The following is an 11,638-nucleotide window of genomic DNA, read 5'->3' as shown; positions in this document are numbered from 1 at the left end:
GGAGTGGAGTGGAGTCCAGGAACTGACAGGAACAGACAGTGATCGTGACACATGTGACAGAAGGACCTACTCTACGGCCACTACCACTAACACCTACTCCTTTCTACAGTTCTTTATTGCTTCTTACTATGATACACCCTGTCCTTTGAAAACTACAGTACAAAATTATGTTTTAGACACAGGAATGAAAAAAAAAAAAAAAAAAAAAAAAAAATCACCTGAAATCCCATGATACGTCACTTGCATAATAATTCGAAACACAGTATAAATAAAAAAAAACTGAAGCAAAATAGAAGCATAATGGAAATAGACTAGTGATGTCAAACTTTTGGACCCCATTGTATGTCATAAACAAAATCTATTTTCACTGATTCTTTGCTAAAATATGATTACACAGAATAATTAATCTATATAATCACTGAATTTTTCAGGCAATTTCTCCTGAAGACCAATCTTTATGTCTTAGGTGAGTAAACACCTGCTGTGTTACATTATAATTTACATGAACCTGACTGCTCACTCTTCTTTTTTCTAAGATTTTCTTTGATCTTCCCACAACCCTTTCCATGTTTTTCTAAGTAAATGTTGTTGTTGGAGAGACTCATTGAGGCAGGCCATGACATGCTCAAGTGCCCCATGGCAAGCTTTTTTCCAAGGAAAAAATGAGATCCATTATCAGTCCTGAATGAAACTGTAGTAGTTTTACATCATCAACACCAAGATTCTCCTGAGGAATATTAACCGCAACAACCCTTTTATGAATGACTGATGGAGGATGTGCGAATGGTAGTCATCGTACAGTGATCATTTCTACTAAAACATCAATTACTCTGTAAGTGTGAGATAAGTACCTATTTATAGTAATACCAATAATGAATCTTGATCTCAACACTATAACATGTATCACTATGAAAGCCTTTGTTTTCAGATACTGTAAATTAATGTAAAATTTATGTGTTTTAAATACTATGTAAGAGAATGAGTGAATTTGTTCATAAACTATAGTCTGCCTGCTGTTTTGTTTTTTTGTTTTTTTTTTTTGACTCAGAAATAACAACATAAAACAAAATCCAGTGATAAATGCTGTGACTCGGTCATCCTTACACATGCCTAAACCAAGACAAAATTTCAACATACCTCAGGATGATGTTATTGTAGAGAAGTCTTGGATGAAAGTGTTTTGAAGTCAAAATAGCGACAGCAGAAACCTCACAGACAGGACTAACACAGTTAAGAGACTAAGACGGTTCATTAGAGTATTACTGTAAATGCAGTTAAGTAGACAGTCTGCTAAACTTCAAAGCTCATCTGATTATCAGTATTCACCACAGCTTCCTATTTGCTTGTTTTCACATTCTCTACTTCTTCCTTCATCTTTTTTTGAAATTGTTGGAAAATTTTCTGTTGTGAGAAATTTGTAAACTCTTTTTGTGATCTACATAGTTAACTTAGTATTGTCACTGTCAAATTAACTGGTATTTTAATTTAAAATGATTTAAAGGATTAAATTATTAAAAGAATTATTAAAATGATTTCTGAAGGATCATGTGACACTGAAGACTGAAGTAATAATGCTGAAAATTCAGCTTTGCCATCATAGGAATAAATTACATTTTGAAATCTATTGAAATAGAGCAGGTATTTTAAATTGCAATAGTATGTCACAATATTACTATATTTTTATCAAAAATGCAGCCTTGGTGAGCATAATACACTTCTTTCAAAAAAATCTCTTAGATCAAATAATAATTGTCAAATCCACTACAATACCACCGCGGACCCCAGTCTTAGAAGATGTTAAACTTTAAGAAAGAACAAGAAACACATTTCAAGCTTACATAATAAAGGTTTCATTTTTTGATCCATGTGCTTCATTTTAGATGGCTGTAAAAAATATATTAATATTTTTTCTCTTTTTTTGTGACAGCAATGACTTCCTCATTCTCTCCTAATTCCTCCCTCGGCCACTCATCCACCTCGGAGCTCCACTGTCCCCTTCTGCAGACAATGATCTCTCACACCCTGAACAATGACACTCGAGTGAACCTGGCAGTGGTGAGTGTGCATGGTGTGGTGTCCACTCTGGGGATCCTGGAAAACGGACTGGTGCTGTGGGTGCTTGGTTGCCGTCTTCGTCACAAGACAGTTGCGGCAGTGTGGGTTCTTAATCTGGCGCTGTCGGACTTCCTAACCACACTAACCTTGCCGCTTTTCACTTATTACCTACTGATGGACCACAGCTGGGAGTTGGGCGGACCATTGTGTGTGGCCCAGGCCTCAATCTTTTTCATCAACATGTTTGTTTCTGCCTTCCTATTGGCTGTGATATCGCTGGACCGTTGTTTGTTGGTGACTAAGCCGGTGTGGACTCAGAACCGTCGCACTGTGTCGGCAGCATGGAAGATCTGCGGCCTAGGATGGGCGCTAGCGGCGGTTAACGCGATTCCTTATTTCATGTTCCGTTCCGTCGTGCTTAAGCAGGACGGCCGCAAACTTTGCTATCATAATTTTGCACTCTATTCCTCCCAGAGCACGCTGCATAACAACTGTAAGGTGCGTCAGGCTGCGACAGCAGTGTCCAAAGCGTTGCTGGCGTTTGTCGTGCCGCTGTTGGTCATTGCCGTCAGTTACGCATGCTTTGTTATAGAGCTGCGGGCTCGCAGGAAGAGGCTTGAGAGCAGACGGCAGGGTGTAAGCAATGGCAAACAGAGATCCTCAAAATTCTTCCGCAGCCTGTACTCACCAGGCAGACAAAACAGCACTCAACTCTCGCAAGGTTTCACGAAAATGGTCGTCTCTGTGATCGCAACCTTTATTCTCTGCTGGCTGCCCTACCATGTTTTCTGCTTACTGGAAGTGACGGCTCAGTACAAGACAGAGATTGTGGATCGGGTGGAGGTGTCCTTACCTATCGCAACAACATTCACTTTCCTGAACTCTGTGTTGAATCCAATTATCTACACATTTAGCTGTCCAAACTTCTGCACTCGAATCCGCCAAAGTCTAGAGGTGCTTTACGAAGGGCTGGTGGAGGAAGTTGGGCCATTAATGCTGGTTACTGAAAGAATGAGGAAAAAAGATATATGGTCTTCCATTTCACTCAGCTCTCCAACCCCTCCCAGAGTTCCCCGCATCCAGCATGACTCCCAGGGCTCCATCAACCTCCTCGGCTTTAAAAGCCGTCCCACAAATGAGATAGAAAGAGATGACAAAATGTAACTTCATCATGTAATTAACATTACCTGGTATTGACACCTGATGTTTCTGAATGGACTACGGTCTACCAACTAGAGGTTACATTCATGGGATGGCCTTATAAGCCTTTATCTTTTTCTCTGTCTCTTTCCTGGTTTGATTTAAGCCATAGTCATACTGGATTATCTCTGAGGTTGTTGTGATTTTGAGAATATTAAAGAGAGTATGTCCTTGCCACTGCTGAAAACAAATGAACTTAAAACAAAAATCCCTCAATCATAGACAAAGAAACATGGCCCATATTCCTGTCTCTGTTCTCTCACATTGCTCAGATTACTGACTATATATAGTATATGTACACACACACACACACAAAATTTCTGCTAATTTTAACCCAGGCCACTCAGGCATTGTCTTTTTATCAAGGAAAAAACTACTTTAACTAGATTACAGACTAGAAACACAACTTTTAACTAGAAAACATAAACTACTGTACAATAAAACAAAATAAAAATCTGTATGATAAAACAGTTTTACCGGCTGTCTATTGCACATCTTTTCTAATTGTCATTACAAATTGTCATTACAAATTATACTATCAGCATAATTCAAGTAAAATAGTTACAAAAATTAAATGAATTTCAGAATTTCTTAGTATTGTTATGTCATGTTTTGTGGAACACAAAATAAAATGTTTTGAAGAATGTATATTCTGTTCTTTTCCATACAGTGAAAGGGCTGACAAATTGTCAAAAGGGGAAAAAATGTGATAAATGCATCCTAAAAAAAACTACATACAAATTTATGTTCATTATAAATTTAAGTTGATATTCATTGAAAATCTTTGTGGCCACCATTGTATATAAATGTATGGACCTTCTGCTATTAATAATACATATTGCATTCCACAGAATAAAGAAAGACATGGATATATATCACTGGCCAACTTTACTAGGTACACCTATTCAACTGTTCGTTAATGCAAATATCTAATCAGCCAATCACATGGCAGTAATTCAATGCATTTAAGCATTTAGACATGGTCAAGATGATCTGCTGAAGTTCAAACTAAGCATCAAAATGGGGAAGAAAGATGATTTAAGTGACTTTGAATGTGGCATGGTTGTTGGCGCCAGACGGGCTGATCTGAGTATTTCAGAAACTACTGATTTCCTGGGATTTTCACGTACAACCATCTCTTTACAGAGAATGGACTGAAAAAAGAGAAAATATCCAATGAGCAAAAGTTGATGTCAGAGGTCTGAGAAGAAAGGCCAGACTGGTTCAAGCTGATAGAAAGGCAACAGTAACTCAAATAACCACTCATTACAACTGAAGTATGCAAAAGAGCATCTGTGAAAACACAACACGTTGAACCTTGAAGCAGATGGGCTACAACTCTGAACAGCTTAAATGAGTCATTTGTAATTGGAATCCTATTAACGTTAAGTTCACGTCACAAATTAACATATTTGCATAATGGCCACCTTATGTTGCGTGCACATCCCTCTCAAACTCTGTAGCTCATTCGTATGGGGAACATGTCGACAAGATGCTGTGCTCTTCGCTGTGAGAGCATAAAGGGGCGTGGTTTGCAAAACTTCACACACTGGATGAGAAGCGCCACATTTTAAATAAGAAAACCTTTCAGAATCCTCCATTATTATGCACTATTGCCCCAAATCCTTGTTAATGTAGGTTACATAAAGACTTCATTTTAGTCTGTAAGATTTTTACATCCTAGTCTGTAAGACTACATCTTAATATTAGTGCTAATAGTAGCATATAAATTAGATGATATATTTTCTTTTAAGCTTAATTTATGACTCTGGATAATCTGTATTTTTTAGAGATAGACATAGAGATCACGATTCTCCCATGATTCTGAAAACAAAACATTAAGACAACCAAACAAAATATGTAATTTACTTGAGGTTCTGACAAAAAATGTTCTATTAATAATTTAGTATTTAAAAAAAAAAAAAAAAAATCCAGATTATCCAGAATCATAAATTAAGATTAAAACATTAATATTTTTTGGCATCCAATTTATACTATAACACTGTTTCTAATATTAAAATGTATAGTCTTACAGACAAGGATGAAGTCTTTATGAACATTAACAAGGCTTTGGGACAATTATAATGCATTATAATCAAGGATTTTGAAATGTTTTGTTTTAAAGATGTGGTGCATCCAGAGTGCAAAGTCATCTTTTTCACCACTGATGAGTCAGCACAACTATGGAAGAAGAGAGATATGTCTGTACTAAATGCTGTGATCCTTCATTCTTGAGATTGTCAGGTCATGATCTTCATATGTAACAGGAACAATACAATTAATCATGGCCAAGTCATTTTATATAGACTTTATTCCCAAAGGATTCAGAAACTTTTATATCAATAAAACGTATACACCAACTGTAGCAAATGTCTTTGAATCTTTTAATTCTGACATAAAACAAGAACATTTAATAATGCATCGCAGGGCTTTATGTCTTGAGCGTGTACATATAGTCAGCAGGATACAATTAATACAGTAACAAAGCATGACTTTCAACCTCTTGTTGAAACAACTGTCAAAAATGGATGGCTTGCATTTGCAACATTAATGCATTGAAAGAATTACAGTAGGAATGGTAAGGTCTCCAGTAGGTTATCTCTGCAACTTCATACATCATTTGCCACAGAAATCTGAAACAATAAAACTTGAAGCAAACCATAAATGAAATCTAAATGGTCTCCAATGTATACACATCATTATCATCATCAGTTGAATGTGTGGTGGACAGGATATGACATGCAAGTACAGGTACAAACACTCTGCTGTGACCGCTCTTTCCTATCCTCATTAAAAAAACACAAGAGGCCACTTGAAAAATACCCAAAAATATTATATTTTCACAATCGTCTATTAATTTACAACATCTCTCATCATTCAAAACATTGTTATGCTTTCTATGGAGTTTATGAATCTAAAATCCTATGAATAATGAATAATTCTTTAATTGTTTATGAAGTAAACATAAGAATTCATGAATACTTAAAATAATTGTTTATGGACTAAACAGCAGTTAATAAACTATTGCTTTACTGAAGTTAAAGAAGATCAGTTAAACACAGAAATGAACCGATTAACTGCACATACCTCTGCTCTACCATGACTTGAACTGTGGCCAAAAGCTGATAAAGTAACATCCAGGTAGGCATGCCCTCACATGATTATGATTGGTTGATTGATAAGCTTAAATCTGATGGAGTGGTGGAACTATGAAGTCACTAAGCCAATCGGCAGTTAGCATCTCGCTGGTTCCCTCGACAAAAACCCAATATAATTTTTGCAGGCTTTTGGATTATCGCAAAAAATAAGCTCTGTGATCAACAAAAGCTAGTGATATTTATGCCCGGTTCAGACTACATGATTTTAGCCTGATTTTGCCATGATCTGCTTGACGTAGGGAGTTGTGGGGATTGGTAAACTGCGTCTGCGATGCTGAACCGACAGAAACACTAGCATGTTTTATTTTATTTTTTTTTCGGTCATCCATGACAAGTTCCGTCACGGGTGTAACTGGCCAATAGAAGCACAGAAGTGCCTTCCTACGTGCTTTCAAACATGCCAAAACAAAAGAGAGACAATATCGTTCCTGCTAACTTCGGTGGAATTTTACAATGGAGGAAATGTTTGTGGAGCTATGGCATCAACACTCCTGGGTTTATGATTTTTCCTCGACTACTGCAACAGAGTGAAAAAGGCAAATAAAACATATATTACCTCAGGAAATCCAAATAGCCATGCAATCCAGATGTGTGTCCACTTTTGGGCTTTTCTGACTACAAGACTCTCAAGGCACCTTTTGTCAGTCAATAGTCCAGCCTTCTCGATCACAGCACACACGTGGTTAAAGACGGTGATGAATGGTCTTGTAGTCTGACGTTTTTTGTCCATGACACAACAAGATTTTAGGTGTAAAAATCGTATAATCTGACAGAGTGACTATCGTAACCGACAAAAATATTGTGTAGTCTGAACCCGGTATTACACGTTTTGTCCATCAAGATCACTTTCACAAGCCTAAATGCAGTCACTAGAAGCAAAAAGCTAAAGATAGGCTATAAACGAACTACACCAAGGTCCCACAACTTCAACGTCACCACCACTAAGCCTCCGACAACTCTCTAAAAACATTTTACCAAAAAGTTTGAATCAGAATTGTTTGTAAGAGCGCAATAATAAGCATAAGGCTGTAAAAGCGGACTGAGCTTACCTGTTCAGTATGATGTCGTGTAATGTCACCGACAGCCTCTGTAGTCCGATTTAGCCACTTGTTAGCAACCGTCTTTTTCAAGACACGTAACAGTGTTGAGTCACAGTTAAGGTAATACTGATGTATTTTATCTTGTAGAATAAAACGTTAAAGTATGCATAGCTTGTGTTCACCATGGACCTTATTTCAGCCGTTTAACCAAAAACGCATTTAAAAAACTCATTGACTTCAGTACAATGGAACCGGAAGTGCTAAAATGCTAACTTGCTATTGGGTTTTGGCTTACAAAAATGTGTCATAGTTCCACCACTCTTTTGGCTAAAGAGTACGACTGATCTATTTGGGAGGAGAGCGCTGCCAGGAAAATATCAAAACACACATATAAATCCAAGGCCATTCACACGCCATTCACACGTGACAATTTGCACATTCAGATTCAATGATAAACTCGTAAATTTTAAACATTCAAAACTTTTTGTGCATAGTTGTACATCTGTGAATTGTGTTTTGCATTAGTGAAACATATTTTATGACTATAGAATTTTATTTTGTGCACGTGAATTGGTTTTTGTGCAGGTGAATTAGGTTTCATGCATGTGAAATTGGCTACTCATGTGCACATCATGTCTTTTGCATAAATTATTATTTAGACAATAGTATGGAGTGAAATTTGCTCCATACTATAATGCTTAATGTTGTATAACTGTCATTGTCCTTAAAGGGTTAGTTCACCCAAAAATGAAAATTCTGTCATTTATTACTGACCCTCATGCTGTTCCACACCCGTAAGACCTTCGTTAATCTTCGGAACACAAATTAAGATATTTTAGTTGAGTTCCTTATTGTGACACATATCCGAGTGAAACTGTTTCACGAACAAGAAAAGATGTAGGACGGGACTTGATTTTGTCAATTGGGAATTGATTGGATCGGTGGATGGTTGTAGTTTGCTATTGCTGTGATCTCACGTGAGTGACAGGTTGTCCCGCCCTCTCATCATCAGAGAAGAGGTCGCTGCAAGTGGGAGGGGAAGTTATTTTGATTAAAGATTACGAGGGCAAATGAATTTCAAAAAATAATGATGTGCGCAGATAAATAATTTATAATAAATACAGCAATATTCCCCCCAAAAAGAGAATTGTCCATTTTGATGACATGGTGACTTTAAATAAGCATACTTTTTTTTTTTTTTTTTAAAGGGTTAGTTCACCCAAAAATCGTCATTTATTACTCACCCTCATGCCGTTCCACACCCGAAAGACCTTCGTTAATCTTCGGAACAGAAATTAAGATATTTTTGTTGAAATCCGATGGCTCAGTGAGGCCTCCATAGCCAGCAATGACATTTCCTCTCTCAAGATCCATTAATGTACTAAAAACATATTTAAATCAGTTCATGTGAGTACAGTGGTTCAATATTAATATTATTGTTACATGTGCACTCTGTTTTGGACTCATTTTGGACTTGTTGTTGTTCTATTTCCCGCCACTAGTCATTCACCATGATAACTGATCACTTCATCATCACATCCAGCTGTGTCTAATTACCTACCTTGTTATCCCATGTATATATACCCTATGTTTTCAGTCCAGTGTTGTCCGGTATCATTCATGTATGTGTTGGTGTATGTTCCTGCCTTTTCCTGTATTCTTCTGTGGATTATCTAGTAAAAGACTTGTTTGGACTTTATCTCCTCGTCGTGTGCTTAATACACCAGCTATTGTAACAGAATACCGGACCAAACAGTTAAGACAGATTGCGGCGTGTTTTTTGTTTTCCGTGTCAGTGTTTTTCGTGTTGCACTTTTCGTTACCGTCACAATGTACACACCCGCATTTCTGTTGCTCTGCTTTGAGCAGAAGGACCGCTCCCTCGAGGAACATTTGGACAATTTTTTTGCTCCTAGCACCATTGACACATTACCCGGACAGCAGCCTTTGCAACTTTCTGTTTGCGGGCCTGAACACTGCCACCAAAGCGCTGCTGTCCGGGGAAGGACCTCGAGGGAGCTTCTCCGAGTATGTGGAGTGGGTACTGGCGTCATGTGGATCGTTAATGACCGTGGATTTCTGCGACAATGACGCCAGTCCCACTCCCACTCCAGTGCCCAGCCAGGAACCCTCGGACGGCGTGGAAAGACAGCGCGACCCCACCGAAGACAGAGAGTGATGCCGATGGTGGAGTGATGCCGATGGTCGCGGACCTCGAGACCATCGGCATCACTCCACTCCTTCGGCTCTCTGTCTTCGCCCCAGGATCCATCTACATCGGCTCCGCTGCTTCCACGCCTTCCCAAGGTTGTTTGGAGCGATTCACCACCTCGGCTCCTCCCTCCAGCAACGCCGCCGTGGGTCGCCGTCCTGGCTGTGGCCTGGAGCAACATCTGGACTCCTCTGCTCAAGGCTACTCACTGGATTTCTCCACCATCCTCACCTCCCTGGACTTCACCACCTTCTGCACCTCCCTGGACTCCTGCACTTCGCCTCCTCCCGGTTAGCCGTCCGCCTCCTGAGCCACCTCCTACACCATCTTCTGCATCTCATCTTCATCTTCCCCTCTCCACGGCGCGAGGACGTGCCTTTCCGGGAGGGGGCGATATGTTACATGTGCACTCTGTTTTGGACTCATTTTGGACTTGTTGTTGTTCTATTTCCTGCCACTAGTCATTCACCATGGTTTGTAAAATAAATGTATAGTCAATAAGTTAATTGTTAAATTTGTATTTAAGTTAATTCAATGTAAACTATTATTTTAAAATACTATTATTTTTACTTTTCATTTTATATGAATCCCATTGTATTTCTACATTGTCTAATTTCTACATTAACATTTCAATGTTGATATTCTCATTCAAATACACCTAATTTTTGTATAATGAATATGGTTTGGTTACAAAAAATATTTTTATGTTAGTTACATTTTTATTTTAGTTAACAAAAATGCTTTCATTTGGTTTTCAATAATATGTGGTTTGCATTCTACTAAAAGTTTACCTGTCGGGCTGCGTAGGTTGAATGTCAGGCTACTTCCTGTGATGTAGATGGTAGTGTTGGACACAGACTCATCCAGTAGGAAGGAGAAACTCTCCACGCGTCCTGGATCTCTGGAGCGCTGAAAAATTGCGCAATTTAACGTCTCAAAGGCCTTTAGATTAGACTGACCAAATATGATGTTGATCTGATAAAAGAGCACTGTCAAGGGAAAACAATAGTGTTAGCTAGTCAGTCTTGATAGTTGTTGGTTTTATCATGAAAGGCAGGCTGAGCAGCAGGTGTCTGTCTACATCTTATTAACAGAAGACCAGACCAAAGAGATGGATTATGCAGCAAAGTTTGCTGCGATTGCCCAAATAGGCGTTGATTTTTTATTTTTTTATTTTTGTTACAAGGAACAGTTGTCAAATTGCCATCACATGCCCCTACAACAACGAGACCCTCAAATCGCTCTTCTGGATCGGGGCCAACTACCACCTCCCTGTAGACCTCCCAGACACCTCAGGACTTGACTGGAGGGAGGCCATCATCCGGTGTCTGGAGAGCATCTGTTTCTGGTCCAGGATACAGCCAGACCCAGAGCCCAGCCCACCACTACCCTCGACGGCGGAGATTTCGTGAGAGCCCCCCGCAGATAGAGAGTGACCAACCAGCTCAAAGAGTGAGCCAGTGCCGAAGAGGAACAGACAGTGCCGGCCATCGCAGGGTTGTGTGCCAACGACAGCAGCAGCTGAGGGAATAATGGTGGATTTGGACACAGAGGTACTGCCTCCCACCCTATCCCACCCTGAACAATCAGTTTGTTCCTCATCATTGCTGTTGCTAGACAGCATTGAAATTGTATCATCGACCTGTTGGGAATTGGAATTACCGTCCAATCCTCCTTGGCTCCTCCTACCTTTGTCTCCACCAGAGACCCTCGACCCTGCGGCTCCACCGGGTTCCTTCGCCCCACCGGCTCCCCCTTGGTCAGTCGTCACTCTACTTCCACCACGGTCTTACGAGCCTTCTGCTACGCTCAGTCCCTCCACCCCTACAGCTACAGGTTTCTCTTTCCCTCCGGCTCTGCCTCTGTGCTCCGGGCACTCTTGCTCCTCCTCAGACGCTTGTTGCCATGACTCTGTAACATCAGCTTTCTGTCACCTCCGTTGGTCATCACCAATATGTCATCAGCCACAGCAA

The 11,638-nt window shown here is 39.5% G+C and overlaps 2 protein-coding genes across 2 annotated transcripts in view; one reads left to right on the top strand and one right to left on the bottom strand.

Moving 5' to 3' along the window:
* LOC127517112 (von Willebrand factor A domain-containing protein 7-like) overlaps positions 1–1,170 on the bottom strand; it is a 67,924-nt gene extending 66,754 nt beyond the window's left edge. Inside the window, exon 1 of the mRNA XM_051902321.1 lies at positions 1,138–1,170. The gene's annotated coding sequence lies outside the window, so the exon portion shown is untranslated. The remainder of the gene's footprint in view (positions 1–1,137) is intronic.
* LOC127517314 (prostaglandin D2 receptor 2) lies at positions 605–3,903 on the top strand. Its single transcript, XM_051902761.1, has 2 exons — positions 605–832; positions 1,928–3,903. The coding sequence occupies exon 2, from the start codon at positions 1,930–1,932 to the stop codon at positions 3,217–3,219; it is 1,290 nt and encodes a 429-aa protein (XP_051758721.1). The 5' UTR covers positions 605–832; positions 1,928–1,929; the 3' UTR covers positions 3,220–3,903.
* Positions 3,904–11,638: the final 7,735 nt, after the last annotated feature.

The sequence above is a fragment of the Ctenopharyngodon idella genome, chromosome 1 (assembly GCF_019924925.1).
Source record: "Ctenopharyngodon idella isolate HZGC_01 chromosome 1, HZGC01, whole genome shotgun sequence".
Lineage (NCBI taxonomy): Eukaryota > Metazoa > Chordata > Actinopteri > Cypriniformes > Xenocyprididae > Ctenopharyngodon > Ctenopharyngodon idella.
The sequence above is the reverse complement of the archived record's forward strand: the minus strand, read 5'-3'. Positions and strand labels throughout refer to the sequence as shown.

What these genes read in the sequence shown, in the direction of transcription:
- LOC127517314 (XM_051902761.1), top strand. Translation starts at nt 1,930, where the DNA reads ATGACTTCCTCATTCTCTCCTAATTCCTCCCTCGGCCACTCATCCACC.